The following is a 19306-nucleotide window of genomic DNA, read 5'->3' on the forward strand; positions in this document are numbered from 1 at the left end:
TGAAATCGCTTGAAATTTTTACTGGCCTGCAATACAGTTAGAGCCTGACAACCTTATAGCCAGGCGGTTTACGGCTACCATGAACTTAATACACCACACCTATCGTTATTAGAGCGTCCTCATACGCTCAATACATAACAAAAATGTACCGGAGTAATTATGACGTGGAAATTTAACCTCAAACTGTATCTGATAAAATTGAAAAACATATATATGTATAAATTTTGCAATGCTTTATAATTTTTATAAAAATGATTCAACCATGCCATGTTATATGTAAAAATGTTTAATGAATTTGAAATATAAAAAATTATCGTATATGCAAAAATTACGTGAAGTATATATATATTTATATATACTGTGTATGTACAGCTCCGCTGTTGGTTGACGTTATGGCGTTGTAGTTAAACAACAACACATTTTGTTCACACAATGATAAACGTGAACAAAAAAAACCTGATTTCCGTATTGAAGGAAATGGTGAATTTCGTAGAAAACTTTTCTTTCATAATCCCCGATAGTTGCTGGACCAAAACTGTACTTGATTTGAAGCAGTATCGGGAATATAAGTATTGGCCTTATTTGGTTAAATGTTCCCAACACCATTCTTCGGTTTCATAACATGTATATAAAAGATTTGTCGGTGCTACTTGAATGGATAATAAATTTTAACATCGAGTTTTAGAAAATATATAATATATTAAAGCAAGATAATGGCTTAAAACTCTAAGCGCGCTATGAAATCTGCCAATGGTAATTTGCGTTACATTTCAGTGCCTTTTATTCCAATGTTATCCAAAAAATAGGGTGTAAACACTTCACGTCTTTGCATTAGGCTAGTAATCGTCTTTCATGGGTGATATTTCGAACAGTTTCCATGAACATATTCATACCTCATTATACAGTAGTTAAATATTGTCAAATATCATCCTCGATAATTTGAAAGTCCTTTCATATCCAAAGACCCATTAATTTAGTTTTCCCATCTTTTGATTCGCTGTCTTTTCGGGGTTTAGCTGTGATGTTGTTTGTGTTGGGTAAGGATCTACGTGGAGTATTGTTATTATGGTGAGAGTTTGTCCGTTGAGTTTCTGTGATGTCTACGTCATATGACGACGATAACTGGATTCCACTTTTTGTGGTACGAATATGCGGTGTTGGGTAGTCCGACGGCGCTGGTTGTTTTTCAGAATTCTTTTTTAACATTTTTCCAAAAAATCCAGTTTTTTGTACGGACCTACTCATATCGCGTCCGTGGAGTTCTTCTTTCTTTTGCATTATATCTTCCATTGATTTTTGCATATCTTCTTTTTCCTCGACAAGCTTGCGTCTTCTTTCAAGCTGTTCGATACCGTGTGTGATTGCTACCTCCCTCTTGCGCAAAGATTCTTCTTTTAAACGAAGTCCAGCTTCTTCTTGACGCACTCTTCTCTCGCGATTTTTTATCCTCCGTTCCCGTGCTCTGTGATCTTCTTCCTCTCCGTCCATCTTTGCTTCGAGAGCATCTTGCTCTTCCTCAGCAAGTTTCAGTGCTGCTCTCCTCCTACATAGCTTAGCTTGTCGCTCTTCTATTTTTGCTTGTCTAGCGCGTAACGTTGCTGAAAATTCAGACGATCTAGCTTCTGCAACATCTAATCTAGCAATTCCAACGTCGTTTTTAAGAGCTTTTGCTCTTCTTTTTGCAGCTGTTTCGAGTGTCTTTGCCTTGCGCATTTCTAATGGATGTTCACTCTCACCGGCAGCCATATCGCGCAAAGGGAAAATTAACTCGCTATCATCGCTATTGTATCCATTTGGAAATGATCTAGGCGCTGGACGAGGAACCAAGTCTTTTGATGCAGGGACCAATGCGCGTGACGTATTTGGTATAGCTTTATTTTGCGATCTTGGCGTTTTTATCGGCTGGAACATCATACGTCCTCCTTGAAGTTGATGTAAATGGTCACTGACTTCCCTGTCTCGGGAGTTCATTGTGATCGCCCGTTCTCTCATTTGTTTTTTTGTTGCTGCATCCAGCGAATTGCGCCTCGAAATCTCTGTAGTTGCATTTGGGTTTGCATCCCGATGATCCTTTCGTCGACCGTACAAAAATGTAATTGAATTTGTCGATCTTCTTTTTGACATCAGTTCTTTGCGCTGCTCCGGATCAAGTTGTTGACTGTTCTTACCATGTCGTACGCGTGCTCCATGTTTACGTCTAATAAGTTCTATCTCGTCTTCAGTTTCTTTAACAAGACGAACGTAAGATGTCGGTGCTGATGTTTGTCTGTCCGTAGCGTTCGTTCTTGTACCCGCGATAGCCGTAGATTGCCCTGAGTATTGTTGAATGAATTTTTGACCACCCGTATACTGATTTCGAACGTCATATCTGTTTCTCACTACGGGCCTTGCGTGCTCCCAAGCTGCTATATCTTCATTTACTCGGATTCCTTTCTCTTTTTCATAGCGATCGCCATCAGTGTCACTGTCATCTGAGTCGTTATCGCCATCAAAATTGACGTTGTCGCGGTCACCTTCATCATCATCTGTGACATCATCATCGTTGTCGTCATCATCACCATCGTCGTCCGGCCCACTGCTGTCGGATTCGTTTTTATTTTCTTCAGCTTCGTCACCATAAATTACGTCTGTCTTTTTTGCTCTTGATTTTCCCATTTTTGGGCGCTGTGTAATAAGGTTCGATTTCAATAGTTCTGGATTTCGCGTTTTATTCGGGTCACTTTGTTCACTAACGTCACTGTTGCTATGAATTCCCGATGACGTAGAAGTGTTATCCCTGAATATTGTTCTCTGTCTCATTTCAACATGAAGAGCCTTCAAAAGTTGCCCGGACCCAGAAGTGCGAGGAATGATAGGCTTGCGGGAAGGCATCGTAAAATCAATAAGTCTTCGGTAAACGTTTTCTGTATCTGTCAAATAAATAGAACGAGTTTGAGACAGGATATTTCAAAATACATTAGGACCGAGAGTTTAAAGTAATTACTTGAGACGGGCAGTTGACTTATTATGAACATCGCGTTTCATTAGGCTACGTTTAGTACTATAATCATAGATAGTGGCCTTAAAAAACATTTTCTTTAATCCATTCAGATGAGTATCGATCATTGTATTCTAGTGCAGACCCTGAGGTGTGTTTTGTCAATATTGCCAATATCTTGCCAACCAACGTTGGAATATAGGAATTTGCACCAAATTCGACATGATCGCGTAATATTTTGCCGAGAACTGAAATCCAACTTGTGCTAAATCAAAACATTTTGTTGAGATCGTGGTTTCCCAATGTCGTCCAAAATGGGTATATACAGAACATTACGATTGTATTTCCCTCGAGAGTCCGACAATCGATGTCTCTTCGTGACTAAAATAAACCACTTGATTTAAACCTTGTCAAATTGAGTAACGATGTTTATCCTTTTCATCAGAACGATTTTAAACGGAAAGTAGTTTTTTTAAATATGCAAGGAGACATGTAGGGTGCTGATTTTTTTTATATGTACATGTCATTAAAGAATCGATAACATGTTAAAATTTAATTCTGCCGATTAGACAATTCAATGGTGTTTGGATCGTTAAACTATGATTTATTAACACTCCTCATACCGGAATACAGCCATTTGGGAAATATAGATGAATAATGACATTTCATCGAAATATTGGTTAATTTTATTATTTTTTATTACAGTGGCACGACCTGTGACCAAACATTGGGAATGTACTAAGTACCCATATGCAAAATTCATTATCATTATTTACATCTAACACATGCGCAGTGAAGGTGTTTGTTATGCTACCCATTACTCAATGTCAAATAAAGTCGCGAAAACAAAATTTGCTATAAAAATTTCATTACGATGTAGTGTAAAATAAATATATATCAACAATATAAAATGTAGCGAAAAGCAAAAGTTGTCAGCAATTGATTACAATAAAATACGTATATTTGAAGTTTCCGACGCACAGTTGTTTTGTAAAAATATTGCGCAAAAATACTATTTCCAATATCTGACCACATTATTTTAAATTACGTTAACACGCTCGTTGACGTCAGTGGGAAAATCGTTAGAAATCACGTTACGCTTTACTACGAATCCGTTGCGTGTACCTGGCATGTATTATAGATGTATTGCAATATGCAAGATATGGTTGGCGGTGTACCTTAATAGCTTATGCTGTCAAAATTGAGCGAATTAGCATTATGACCTCATTTTAGAAAGCACGCAGTAACCTTTTGCTTATAAGACTACAATTTTTTGTTAGTGGAATTCACTAAATCACAAAACGTCTTTGAGAATTTCCCCAAAGAGTTACGTAAATTAACTAATAGATGGGACAAGGTCGTTTATTAGTGTGTGCGGAGTAATTTTACTTGCCAAAAGGATATTCTAGCGGTGGATACTTGTTCAATTATTGTGGCTGAACTCTTCTCACCCAACTTCTCTCTCGGCAATCTATTATCAATAGTTTCAGTATAACGAAGTACTAATGCCACTACCGTAATACCCGATAATCTAAATTACCTGGAAAAGTAACTACAATCAAGATCGCGTTATTTATAATCCAAGCCAAGCTATTTGCAATGGGTTTGTCTAACTAATTGAATGCACCACCAATACCGTGCTTGCACGTGAGCAAACAGAAAGTATCATATATTTGTGCTATCCTGTCTCCGACCACAAATTTACGCCCGTAAGGTATCTGTTGGCCTGATGTGAATTATGCTGATTTCCATCTAGTCAACTTTTGAGTTATTTTCTGAAATATTCAGCTTACATACCCAATATTTGAGGCCCGAATCACGCCTTTATACCCAAAAATAAATCAAGACGAAAGTTATTTTTTATAAACGTAGTTCTGTCACATAATATGTAGTTTTACGAAATACTCATAGCTGCTCCACTACAACCGCGCTACGTTTTTGTCTTCAGCAGGCGCGTCCCCGATCACCCGAACTTCCAATCACCCGATAAGCATTCTTGCCCCCGGGCAGTCACGTGATTTTGATTCTTATTGTGAAATTCATATCGGAGACAACGCATGATTTGTTCATGCGATATTGTTATGCTATAGCCTGTGAGAAATTAGGCGATAAGATCGCCACAATGTACATTTATAACGTAAAATTATATAAGTGTGTTTTCTCGCAAAATTGACTTCAGAGGAAAGCAGTTCAAAATTTTGATTCGGTAAAATTTATTAAGATTATTTCTTCACGTCTAAAAAAGAACGAACGGGGTATGATTAATAAAGTAAAATAATTTGTGGCGACGCTGGTACATTCGTATTTGACCTTTTATTTTAATTGCCATCAATTAGGCGTAGTCGTAAAAACATCGCGTTGCAATATGATTTGTGTGGAAAAGCTTAAGTTCTAAAAGTACCAATTAATTCATACATGTGGTCATTTCAGTTGTTTACCCAGAGGCTACTTTTGTTTTTAATGGACGTTTTGTTTCAAACATTTATTAAGTTAAGTTGTACTTGGTTTTCTATTGTCTATCAAAACTGCACACTTTATAAAAACTGGACCCATCAAAATAACTATTCCTACATTTTCGAAAATACCAAACCTAAAAGCTATCAATATTTGCCAGACTTGACGATAAATCCTTGTTTCTGCGGGCAAAATTAATGAATATTTAATCTTCAATGTTACCAATGGGCAAAGATTATGATCCAGTAAAGCCTTTCCTATAAATTGTTGATAGGGTCCGTTATTATCTGCGTGTATTGCTATTTACCACAACCATAAAACTAAACAAAATATGAGAATGGAATGTACAAATAGCAAACAAAATATGTATTTCGAATGTACTCATTTCTAACAATCACATAAAGCCAATTGCATTAGCATCCGTAAGAATTACCACTCAATATTGTCTGTAAAAAACGACGTGACGTTCAAATTACGGAAGGGAATTTTAGCAATCAATATAAATAGTAAAACCTGGCTTTCGTTTGAAATTTCGATAGAAGGTTCGAGCTTGTTATAAGGATGTTAAAACGATTTATCACATAGTTCAAGATTGATAAAACATAATAAAATGGTAAAATATTCCTACCTGAGAATCCATTTTACTTGATGCAAAATAAATCTTAGAAAATTGGAACGTGATACACCAGGTCGAAATTTATTTGTTGTTATCCTCGTTGTGTAAAAATTATAAATTATAAAACAAAAAATAACTGAAACAAAACAATGATGGATGTAACATCAATTGCATAATAATAAAGAAGTATAACGCTAAATTTGATGTTTCGTAGGCGTCCGCCTTGAACAAAATGAGACATTTCCAAGTGAAATCGCTCATTGACCGAACCCAAATGGTATACTATACTAGTATACAGTATCTACAGTAAGCATTGCCAAATACAAAATACTTTTAACATAATAGCCCCAAATATGTTGATAGGTCTCATCAATGTCTCGTCCTTTATTTCTGATCATGCATAATAAATGACGTCTTCATTTATGACATACACTCATCTAACTTTACTAGACAATATCATTAGCAAATAGGGTAATTAAAATTGGCCATGAATCTTACGAGCGGATCGTAGGCGGCAACTGAACTTTCTCAAATGATAAAATATATTGCATATAATATTACAATATTCGTATCGAAATTTTTACCAAGATAGCCACAAGCTATTTGAATAAAAACGCTAGTACGTAAAGTCTTACTTTTAGAAAGCCGAAGTTTCGAAAATTATACATAAAGCGTAGAAACCGTGTAGCATCGGGATTGCCCTTTAAGACCCCTAATTAACCTTTCTTGTGTCAATTTTACAGATTATGTCATTTGAAGTCTTCCCAAATTGTAATTTTTTCTGCTCAATCGAAAATAAAAATCGAATTATCCCATGCATATTAACTACAAATCTCATTTTATATTCCAGTAAAGTCATTTCCGATTATAAAATCGATTATTGTCATTTCTTTTTCAACGACCTTGTAAAAGTAGAATTGACTCTTGGGAACGTATAACTAAGTACTTTTACCACACTCCCGTGTCAATAGTTCGTAGGTAACATCATAAATAGACTCTCAACACCGATGCGATCCAAAATTAGATAGAGACATAGATATACTTGTGCCAAGACAGGCATTTGGGGATCTTCAAATGGACATTTCTCCATTTATCTCGTAGGTTAAATGCAAAAAGCTAACCAAGGACATCGCCAACACCTATACCCAAATCTTGTTTGCATACTTTCCTAAAATACTTTTATCTTTGTTAATTACAATTTCTGTTGGCTATTTTGGCAAAAACCACTTCGAAAAATCAATTGTGTGGCCGTGGCCGGCCATTAGGCCTCCAGATCGCTACTAACGAACTAAATTCTAATATAAAATCTTCTTGCCTCCATTTTGTCTTTAATTGACGACTTCTACCTCGTCTGATGCTGTTTGTTTTATTTTTCAAAAAAGGCAGCTAAACAGAGGCAAGGTTGAATTTGTTTTAAACCACAGAGCAGGCGCGATCAATGCGAATTTTCGCAAAATTATTCACGCCCAATCGATGCGAATTATTCAAATAATTACGCAAATTCCATGTTCTGATGGCAGCGGCAGAAAACAATAAGTGTAAATTCTATCTGCTGAACGAAGGCATATATACTATGCTATGGCTTTAATCTACTTACGTATTATCTCAGAAGCCGCAATAATAAAAATATGGGCAATGGATGAAACGAAAATACACTTTATTAAACTCTATCATGATTAAAACATTTTCAAACTCTTTCTCGTGATTCTTACCTAACTTAAACTGAGAAATGTTTTAACATTTTCTAATTTAATGCTTAGTTTTAGTGTTAACCTAACACCCTTCCACAGCAATGTTGTTTTAGACTTGCGAAATCTCGGAAGTTCTTTCGCGTGTTTGCTTTTGAACACCCACACTTCGGTATGAATATGTATGCATTTATCGCCTTTCAACAACGCCCGGAGGAAGATTTGCGAACGAATTCGTTTAGTTTACACGGCTGGTGTGAAGAAGTAGATTAGTTGAGGATTTGACACGATAGCCTACATTCATTTAAAATTCCATGTTTTAATTCAACAGACGCATAGATATTTCTTAGGAAATAACGTGGCCATACCGCACACTAGCGGAAGGACTGTGATCGCGAACATGCACATGGCAATTTTCCGGATCCTGCAATCAAACACCGCGTTCTACTATAGATAGTTCATCGGAATATACCAGTGTTCTTCAAACTTCTTTCGTCACGACCAACTTGACACGGCCAAATGTTTTCACGATCTGAAAGCAACATTAAAATAAAATACTAAAATTGACAATTGCCTACCTTTAAAATCTTGGCTTTATTTCGGTGATCAGTACCGGTTCCAAATTTGATCGATATTTTGTTTTAACATAGTAACGAAAAAAATTCTCCAGCGATCCCCATTTATCCCTTTCGCGGGATCGGGACCCCCAGTTGCTTGCACTTTGTTTTATCAAATAAGGTCAGTAGAGTATCTCTATACGTTAAAACAGTGGTTCTTAATCTTTGTGAGCCTGCCGAACCCCTGCGCTATTCTGCAAGCTCCCGCCGAACCCCATTGTACTGAACGGTTGAAATTAGAAGCCAAACCGTAACGTCATAAAGCGGAAGCTAATTCTTGCAAGGTTATAGAATATGAACATTGTGATGAAACCTTAGATATCAATAACCATGTGGGAATAACCATTGTTTTGTCACAATGACGTTGGCGGCAGAATGAGCAGATGGTTTTTGTTGTATAAGTTATGCGGGTGAACAGGCGAAAACTGATAAAAAATAACTTTGAAAATCCGAAAGATGATAATATACCCCATAAACGTTGGTAGTTCAAGCAATTTGTTCTCAAACTTTAAACTGCGCTGAAATGCGAATAAAATCGTTTGCCAATTGTTTTATTTTACAGAAATAGAGATAGGATTAATTCGGCGCCATATCGAGGTTGTCCTGAATGGATCATAATAATTTCGGGTAAAGCTCTGCGATAAACTATTCCTTGTCGCAAATTTATCACCTAGTGAAATTCAAACACGCTATGATTTTGCATTCATTCATGTACAATTACTGCCTATCTTCGATTTATCCGTAAAATTGAGTTAAATTTTATTAGTACGGTAGAATATGAATAAGGGTAACACCAATTAATTGTTCCATTCAATTGTTCAAGTCATTAGTAGTTAGTCATCATGAACTATAGTTATTTTTGCATAATTAGTATGCATGGTGATAAAAAAGTCTCATAATATGCAACTGTTTCAGAGCACCTTCGTCGAACCCCTGGAACAGCTCCACCGAACCCCAGGGGTTCGATCGAACCCAGTTTAAGAACCACTGCGTTAAAAGATACATAGCTAAGTAAATAGTTTGCAAACATTTGCTTCTTTTGGATCAAAGTTTCTCAAAACTTGATAAACGCCCTTCGAAACAGTTGAATAAAGATTAGGTCATATTCTATATTATGGAGACCACTTCATTTAACACAAACTGGCAGTGGCTCGATTATACAGATTGATGGGAGAGAATTTGACATTTCTTGCCTAAATAATATTACATTAAATGCATTGGCCCAAAGCACGTGTCGTGTGGTTTTCATTTAAAACCAGTATGATTCTTATCTCGGAAAGTACCGGTAGCGTACTGACATTTTTTGAAAATATCCTACGCATTCATTGAATACTCTTTTGAAAATTCCATCAACTTATTTTTCTCAGACTGCGTATATAGGATTTGGATGTTGAAAAATACGATTTAAATACAAATACGTTTAATACATGGCCTCCTTTGATTAGTTGCACGCACAAAATCAATTCGCAAACTGTGGCCATGCCCATGGATGTATATGTATAAGATAAGTGTAAGTGGTGTCTTTGATAACATAGTGTTATTTACATCAGATATATACTAGTAAGCAGCGGAAAAGTCAGGTTTTTAATCTATTGTTCAAATTGGAGGATCTGGGACACGGGTCCCAACGCCGCTACAACGCTGTTTCGATCGATTTCAATATTATACTACTAGATGGCGCTGTCATTCAATAAAATTCTCGCTTGACGGCTTGTCGACATAGATGAAATCGTTAATCACCATTCATAACACACACGAAGGTACAATCAACTACTTCTTTCATGTATATTATAACTTGAATGGCAAAAAACAGTTTTCATTTCGTTTCGATGATGAATCACAAACCCACTTTACCCTTTGAATTCGCTAGCCAAAGTTGCATGTAACCAACTCGGTTTAAAACTGAGAAGAATATTGAAAATCAATTTCCCCGAAATTTATTGTTTAAAATATGACATAGTTTGTAGGGTATTTTAGCAAAAATAACAATGGAAGACTAGATATAACTTACTATTGAAAATGTCACTATTAACGTAAAATAAAAAATGGTGTTCAAGCTTTGGTTGTCCAATTATTTTGTAGTAATACTTTATTTTAACTATTTTTTTAACAAACCTTGTGTGTTTTAACCATATTCTTTTTTCATCAAAACATTTTCTTTTGTTTTTATCTGTTCGAGCAGGAAGTAGCATCGCTTTTTTGGTCTAGTGAACGGCCTGATTTTTAAATGAAAATCGTTCGCACGCACCATAGCAAATATTTTAAATAGTTCGCGGAATTTTTGTACAGCGTTATTTCTTGACCCAACACAAAATGTATAGCCCACAAAAATTTTTGCTGCAAAACAAAAAATGCGAATAAAAAATGAGCGGTTTTACACCTGTACTGAGAATGGTTTGCAGAACAGCAGAGTTCGATGAAATTGAATTTACTCAAACAAATTCAGACCTTTTCTTCGATCAAGAGTTTAATATGAAGTGAAACTATGTATTTTCAAAACCATCAATCTTTTAGTTGTAATATAGCTTGAAGTTAAAAACAATGGTATATCTCCTGGGTTTGGTGGGCATGAGAATTGAACTCAATAAATCTTAATTGTAGCGCTAACATAGTTAGGCTAGAAGCCTAACCACTGAACAATTTGTATGAGCCATGGCATTAGAATATTTTCAGTCACTTCATTCATTTTAAAAAGCGGATAATAATAAAATCGATAGAAGAAGGGAGGAAAAAACAAACCAATATTTGACAGGGATATGCAACCGAAAAAGGTAGGGGGAGTGTATAAAGTTTAAACTGGCTTAACCTATTGAATTCTGAGTAAAAGGGACAAGAGGCTCATGTAACATCATACCTAAAATATTTCTGTACCATTCCTCCGACTTCAATTTCATCGAATTAGTGTCGGATAAGGTTTCATGCGCAACAAAGCTGAAATTGCAATAAGCTTAGATTGTTTTAAAATCTGATGCTAGGCTTTCGACAAGTTTTTTGATAAATGTTTTTCATGTCCGTCCGGTATATAAGTCCGGTGGTATATTGAAAAAATCAGCCCCCTGTTTCATGTAAAAATTATATACATATATGTAAATTATGTGCAAGTCAAAAAGTCCAAATTCTGACGATCTTAGTTTTTATTTCTAATATGTAAATATGACTCTGATGTCATTGGTAGATCACCGCAATTGCTGTGTCTGATCCAAGAATAGAGCAAAATCCCAATTAAGCACAATGTACCAGTTCTATCTTGTGGCGATGGACGTATTAATATGAATATATATCTATATTTCAATAAATACAAAATTTGAAAAACATCTTGTTCGAAGCTTTTTATCGTATCTGGTGCTTCGTCAAATAATCCATCTATTTTTCGTTGCAAAGGGCTTCCAATAGTTTGGGCCTTCTGGTTTTAACCTGTAGAAAAAAGTTTGATGGAAACCATAAAGCAATTCGTCTGTTTTATAATTTTTCTTCATTTTTTGGAGTTTACCGCATATTCAAGAAAACGCGATGTTCGCCAGGCAACAACTCGACCGACAATTGCGGAATTTTCAGGTGAATTTCTGGAAGGCCGGTCGTAAATAAACCCAAATTCAATTGCCAACCTCACTTCGGTTACTTAAGCGCATAGTGAACGCAAAACGTTTTATTATTGATGCAAGGTATTTAATGAAATCGAAAAGAAAGTACGAATATTTATTGCCTGTGGGACCATTTTTTTGCATCATAAAATAAACCGAAATCCTGATGATTGAAAATTCTAAGAAACAGGTCAACATTGACAAAACTTTTACTTTATATTAGTGAAAATATAAATTCTGAATTCATATCCCAAAGTAAAGTTATTTCTATTTAGATATCTAAGATATTTAAGTCTAGTTTTGAACCTTTTTGTTTCTGCTCGTCTTGTATGATGATGATTCATTCTTTGATATATTTTATATTTAGATTACAGTTCGGATTCCCAAATATCTTGAGGCTGATACGGCGACTTGCAAATGCAAACAATGATGAACTAAATTAGTATACAATTATAAACCTAGTTAAGATATTTTAATAAACTTAACACGTTGTTATAAAAGACAGTGCAATGTCTGTAGAAATCTATGCCGCCATCTTAAGGAAAATAGCAATCCATCACATCCGTACATTCGTGACTATAATCAACTTTTGACCTCGAAATAAACCCGATGGAGTTTTCGAAGGTTGTATCTTTTTTACCGCATGCATATACATACACGAAACGAAAAAGATTTATGCAAATATCATAATACGGAATATCAATATTTAACTGGGCAAGAAACTTTAAAATGAAAATCGTCGGATTTTTTTTTAGAAAGGATAAATATATGGATTAACCTTGAAATGCATTTTAAATATCAGTTTTGGATGTAAGTTACAATGTTTCACATCCAATTTTGAGTTATTGTGTTAAATTTTTGCACAACATACTATTTTACTACATTTTATCCAAATTTTTATACCTGGCATGTCATGGACACGGCCTGTAACTCCGTGAACAATTTAGTTGTTATGTATATATAAATACACTGTATCCATAAAAATGATGTATCCCTATTCTTCTTTTTAAAAAAAGTCGGTATCCCGACCAAAATATTGTTACAAAAATTACGTTATAAAGCTATAAGGAAAGGAAATTGTCAAAATCAGTATATTATATCTGCATTGGTACATGGACGACGATTTCTTCTCGCCGTCCGAGCCGGCAAATTAAAAGAAGAATTCTTACAGGCAAGCGATGACGGAGGTTAAAATTGATAGGTTTGTGGAATAGTTTACAATGAGAAATAAAAGTTGGACGCGAAAAAGGCGGTTCGCTCTGGTATTTCTCTCGTAGTTCCTCTCACGCTATCTTGTTTTCGTTTTAGTCGAAATAAACAGGGGGAAGCGATGAAACAACGCGATAAAGGGACACTGGCTTAGTGGATTATGAATTGACTTTTCGAGTTCCAAATTTAAAATATACTTTTAATATAGCGGGCTTGGCATATATGATCCAAATATCAACATCGCTTGTTCAGATGGAAAACTATATAAGAATTAGTTTGGTTGCCTTTGTGTTAGCATAAGGCGTGAGGTTATTATAAGGCTCAACTCGACTATAGATCGTGGTCGTACTGCTGTTTGGCTATTGTAGGTAGACCTTTTGTGTGTCACTCAATGTATATAAACGAGTATTTGGCGTTAACGAGCTTTCATGAGGATCTCTCGTAATGGGTCAGAATGCATGTGCAGATTTGCGAAAGAAGTGCATGCGTTTAACACTGATTGTGTTATAACTTTAATTTATCAGCGGGGTAATTTGTGTGAGTTAGGTATATCTGTATTCAAGGTATAAGAGAAACTGTAGATCTTAACTGTAGAATTGTAAACTTACGTCTTTAGGCGTCATAAGTGCTGTTATAAGTACTCCACAGTTTTTCATTTCGAGTTTCAAAACCCGATTACCTTCTGAGACTAGCGAACTTTCTTATTACTCTATTACTCTTCCTATTAAACTGTAACAACGCGCGACGAAGGGTTAGTTGCTGAGACTACCAGGCTACTGAGAACTATTAGTAATATTATTATATAATATTAGGAAATTAGTTAAATGTTAGTAGATAGTTGATGAAAACACGGATTTAGGATAAATTCTAAAAGTAGTAAAGGTAATAGAGTAAAATACCGTTTGAACTGTTTGAATGTTCAGAACAAAATCGAGAGGAATGTTCGCGGTTTGTTTAGATTCTGAAATGACGGTGGATTTCTTAGAATGAACTTTGTGGCGAGTTCATAATGCCCTGTTATTACCTAGGCTTTTGGTTAATGAATGGCACTTCAAGTTTTTTTGATGTTGCTTTTTTATACTTTCGCCATTTTCAAATATTTGCCATCTTATAGCTATTGCTAATTTGGACCTTCATGTACCGGTACCGTCAGATTTGGCATCGAGCGTCTATGATCAGTTTTCTTGGTTATACCAAGCTTACCCAGTTGTACGTCCAGTAGCGTACTATCTAAATCAAAATCATTTTATGAACGTTACTATTTCGATATTATTATTAGCTGTATGACTATGGCGAAAATCAGATATGCTATTAGGATTTATATTCAAAAAGATATATCATTTCACCTCTATTTTGACATCCATCCTTCGGCATTCATCCATCAAATCTAATGGCGATACTGAATTGGAACTTGATCGGCTTTTAATGAGTGCCCACTATCACGGTAAATACGTCTCGATGATATCAAAATGAATTGTCGTGGTGGGTCATACTTCACTGATTCAGGGGTAATTTGTGCATAGAGCAAAAGTATAAAGACGCTCTTTACAACTGAGAGAGCATAGAAGATACTCTTGCGCAATATAATTGGTACTTTGTCACGAAACTCTTGGGGATACTTAAGAATATGTTCAATGATTGACTTTGCGAAATGATGATGCGCGGCCGCAATCGGAAGAAAACACTCAATAATGAATTGCCGGCAAAAAGGCAAGACTAGGTAGTAAGTACCACGGAGTGTGGTGTGCATATAATTTATGATATGACCCTCCTCTATCGGGTTGAGGCTGGCCACTTTTCTCAGTCTGAAAAGCCGAGTGTAGTATTGGAATTTCTATTCCGTGTGTTTTTGAGTCATCTCCTAACTTCCGTTACTTCAGCCCATAGAATTTGACCGTTTCCTCCTTCAAAATTAAACGTGAAAATTTATTGTATTTACACGTAATTTTAAACTTGCATATAAAAGAAGTTTACACGCCATGCCACCGAATATAAATTTTCAAATCAATAATGTTCATGTGGCCTACGGTTGATGACCTTTTGAATTTTATTGTGGTATCTTATATCTCAATTAAAATGTCGTTGAAGCGTAATATATGTTTGTTGTTTCAAATTTTAAAATCTATGTCTTATATTGTCAATTATTCACCTAAAACATTTTATTTTTGGTATTTTGTAATGACAGTGATAGAATTAATTTTACGTTAAACTTCATGCTTTTTCTTAACATTACCCATTTTTCAGATTGATATCCCTTATTGTCACTTTCAGTTTACTTGGACAAACACAATAACGTGTCCATAAATAAATATATTTTTGCCTTCTCGCCAATTCAACCTAAAATGGTATCGATCAAATACAGGCCATACTCGATCAAACGCACAAAATAAAGTAGTTTTCTGAATACTAAACGATAGGTCACGTTTTGGCGATTTCTCAAAACCGCGGATGTGGCGTGCTGTATTTGTTTGAACTTTCAAATAGTCTATCTCTGTCAACACTAGTAATAGTGGGAAAATTATTTTCTATTTCTTGCCAAATCTGACCGAATGCTGAGTTTTTTTTATATACCTCAATATGTTGGCTTCGCGGGTTGTAAATCTTGTTTTCAAAATTCATGTCCCAAGTTTTCTACCTCAGTCACCTTTGTATCGAAAATATTTCGTCCTTCCAAATGATAGTAGCCACATATGTTTATCATAGGTCTTGTTCGGGCAAAATGCTCAAAACTGCATTGATTTTGACAGCGAAATAGAATGTTCTTTACTTGATTGGGTGGGTATACGTGAGAAAGTATTTGAATTCGAATCTACGAGCATCATACGCATACACCATTTGCATTACAATAATGTGGTTATAAGATATCTTCATGTAATTACTGCAATGTTTTGCGAATGTTCACCTGATATTATGCCGTCATCGAATCTTGATTGACGTAATTAAAGGAGTAATGCTCAAATGTATTGGTGATTTTGGTTTTCAAATATAAGTTACGGATCGACATAATTCTACATTCCGATGATATTTTTCAATTTGTTTCGAGTATAAAAAACATTACAATGAAACGCATTTCAACGTATTTCGTCGTTGATAAAACACACATTTTGAAGTTTTTGAGGCGTAGTCTGTTTGAATGAGGATATGAACAAGTAGTCACGGATACTCATCTGGTGTTTCTTTCCCGTTCGGCACAGACAATACATATTTTACACCGGATTTCCATACCGGAGATTACTTCTCAACAGTGCTGATTTCGTATCTATTACGGGGTAATGTCAGTCGTTGAATTTGAGTGCAGCGCATTAAATAAAGTATTTGAAAACAAACTAATTATAAATCGGGTTAATGATAGCTAAATGAACGGATACACCGTTGCCCGAGGCAAATTATTTCATTTGGAGATTTCTCCTGAATCCTATCACTAGCGTGTGGCGATATGTGGTTAATGAATGCGTTATGCAAGGGCCGATTGTGATGACTTTACTTATCAATTTATTACATATAAAATTGCATGACGACATTGCATGCTTGTGTGGTGAAGTTCATTAGTGGAGTATAGCTAGCTCTGGTCACCTCTCTGAAGCTTCAATGTGAAGTAACTATGGTTGAACGCATTCGTTTTTTCTATATTGCATATTACGTACCAAATCTTTCTATAAGACGCTCAAGTGATGAGGGCGAAGTCTACAGATTATATTATGTGGATTGCCTGCTAATACATTTCGTATAGAGCACAGGACGTATGTAGAAAAATATAAAAGTACACTGCTTCACTGTACCGGTTTATTAAGATTCTTATTACCTATTATTTTTTTCTGTACATCGGAATAGTGGGATATTAGGCGATTTCATTAGAAATTGCAAGTGGGAAGTTAATTAACTTATGGTCATATCTGATACTAGACTAGATTACTATTTACTTTCTAAATTACTTCCATAGGATCGCTATAACCTTTTGGTGGAGGATTTATTAGAATTTCGTAATGGCTTCAAGCGATTTCGCGTTAGCGCTGATAGCTTCCATCATTCAATATAATGAGAGAAAAAAGTTCGTTTCGTTTTTTTTTACCAGGGCCATAGTTGGCGTAGTCTCTCTACTCCGCGTGTCAATAATCCACGGTAGCGTGCACGAATTGCGTGTGAAGTATCGGCTATAACCGAGCCTTATCGTGCAATCACCATGAGCACTCAAAGCATAAGATTGTGTTGTGTGTAAATGTGGTTCTAGTAAATAAATGTTAAATGAGAAAACAAACACTATTCACGTGCGTGCGAGTCACAGCCAAGCCACAGAGTGGATTTATGTACTTTTGCTTTATTACTTTTCAATATTGGAATAGTGGGTCAAAAAAGGTCACATCATAAATGTATGGAAAACGTTAGGCGTTTACAGATCACCATGAACAACTCCACCTTAAACGAGTACTATGGCACATGGGTCAGTTAGGGTTGAAGTTCAAGTCATTCTGTTATGATTTGAATTGCTCTCAATCGATGCTAGTTCAGGCCCAGGAGGAGCGGGATACATTGGCGCCAAGCTATACTAGCACTGTTACTCGTATATATATTACGAGATTCAAAACATTCTCATATTTCGTCACGAAAAACGTGAAAACGTCAGTGTAAATCCTATTATAAATCACGCGATTGCTTCCCACGGAATATTTGAACTCGTCGCCAAATGTACATAATATAAAACTAATGATTTCATTCATCTGGCAGTCCAGCGGTAGCCAGACACGTTTCATTTCGGTTTCACTACATTTTATTTTTTTATATTTTCAAGTATATTTTAAATATAAAATTTGCGTCATTGCAAGTCATAATTAATATTCAATAGTACGTATTCGTGCAGCGTTTCATTATTGAAGTATTGACTTATTTTACGTGCTTGAATTGTGTCGAAATCACGTGATCGCGTGAGAAGAGAATAGGTTTCTTCTCTTCGTTCAACTTTGTAATTAGCGGTCGGAAGAGTGAAGTATGACCGCAATGTGACACAGCAGATAACTAACCTAGGCTCGCATGCAACTAAAAGTGCCGATAAATAAATATTAGTTATTATGCTTAAGCTGACGATTTTATTTTCGACTCTACATGGCACGCAATATAAAAGATTTGGCTTAAACAATCTAATCTGGTAATTCCGATTATCATGTTTGACAACACAGGGCCTTTTATTCGCTATTTGAATACTAAACTTCATCAAAAAAATTTAATTGTATTAAAATACATACATAATATATTCTAGTTCAAGTTTGCATGTATTCAAAACAAAAATGTCGTATTTTACCCTGTTGCATATTTGATTTCGTTGGAGAAATGCGTGAATGCTTACTTTGGCCTTGTGTATTCTTTGTACAATGTGCACACTCACGACCAATGCAAAATCTCAAGTCTGGATGCCGTCAGTCTACTGGTATTGGAAAACGCGACACGCACATACCAAGGAAAGAGACACCGTTGCCATTCTTGAAACCCGACCCGAAGGTTCGCGTGCCAAATTGTAGTTTGTTAAATATCTATTTTCGGACGCTAACACGATGCGGTTTTCCAATTTAGACCAATAGAGATATATTTACACGATTAAATGAATTAATTACCACGGCGTCGATTTACTATGTTATTAAAAATCCCAGACGACCAACTTCACTGAGATAGTTTGAAGATCTGAACAAAAACTGTTATTCAAATCTGTAATCAAATATCAAATCGGATAATTTAATAGGTTTAAATTTAAATCAATTGTCAAAATAATATATGGTATTTATGATATTTTGAGTGCACAATACCATGAGAAGTCTATATAACATTTTTAGTCGTAGAAGCCAGAAGGTTACGCGACCTTTTTGAAATTCAGAATAGTAACATTGCATGTGATTGATTGCAGCTCGAAAAGTTGACATTTCACGTTAAATCTCGGTATAGAACAATATATATAAATGACTTTGATTTCACTTTGCAATTGAAAGTTATCACGCAATGTAACTAACGCGCATAACATTATGGCAAAGTCATTATATGACAGTCAATGAATGAATTATTTATGAACAATGGTTGCTGATTGACAAATTAATTTTTCATAAGCCCTGACCTGGTTCAGAAATTTTACTCATTCTTTTAATTTAAATTGCTATTTAAGCCACTTAAAAATGGGAAATATT

The 19306-nt window shown here is 35.4% G+C and overlaps 1 protein-coding gene across 4 annotated transcripts; it reads right to left on the minus strand.

The window, feature by feature from the left end:
• Nucleotides 1–218: 218 nt before the first annotated feature.
• On the minus strand, nt 219–6217 carry LOC120340826 (uncharacterized). Of its 4 annotated transcripts, none has more exons than XM_039409200.2 (2): nt 6060–6217; nt 219–2909 (listed from the first exon to the last, which is right to left on the minus strand). In XM_039409200.2, the coding sequence occupies exon 2, from the start codon at nt 2869–2871 to the stop codon at nt 952–954; it is 1920 nt and encodes a 639-aa protein (XP_039265134.2). In that variant the 5' UTR covers nt 2872–2909; nt 6060–6217; the 3' UTR covers nt 219–951. The 4 variants fall into 4 exon arrangements, with proteins under 4 accessions (XP_039265134.2, XP_039265135.2, XP_039265136.2 ...); XM_039409201.2 differs by lacking the exon at nt 6060–6217 and adding an exon at nt 4775–4923; XM_039409202.2 differs by lacking the exon at nt 6060–6217 and adding an exon at nt 4518–4762.
• Between the last annotated feature and the right edge of the window lie 13089 nt (nt 6218–19306).

Source organism: Styela clava, chromosome 14 (assembly GCF_964204865.1).
Source record: "Styela clava chromosome 14, kaStyClav1.hap1.2, whole genome shotgun sequence".
NCBI lineage: Eukaryota > Metazoa > Chordata > Ascidiacea > Stolidobranchia > Styelidae > Styela > Styela clava.

Coding starts and splice junctions, on each gene's coding strand:
- LOC120340826 (XM_039409200.2), bottom strand. CDS start 2,871: ATGCCTTCCCGCAAGCCTATCATTCCTCGCACTTCTGGGTCCGGGCAA.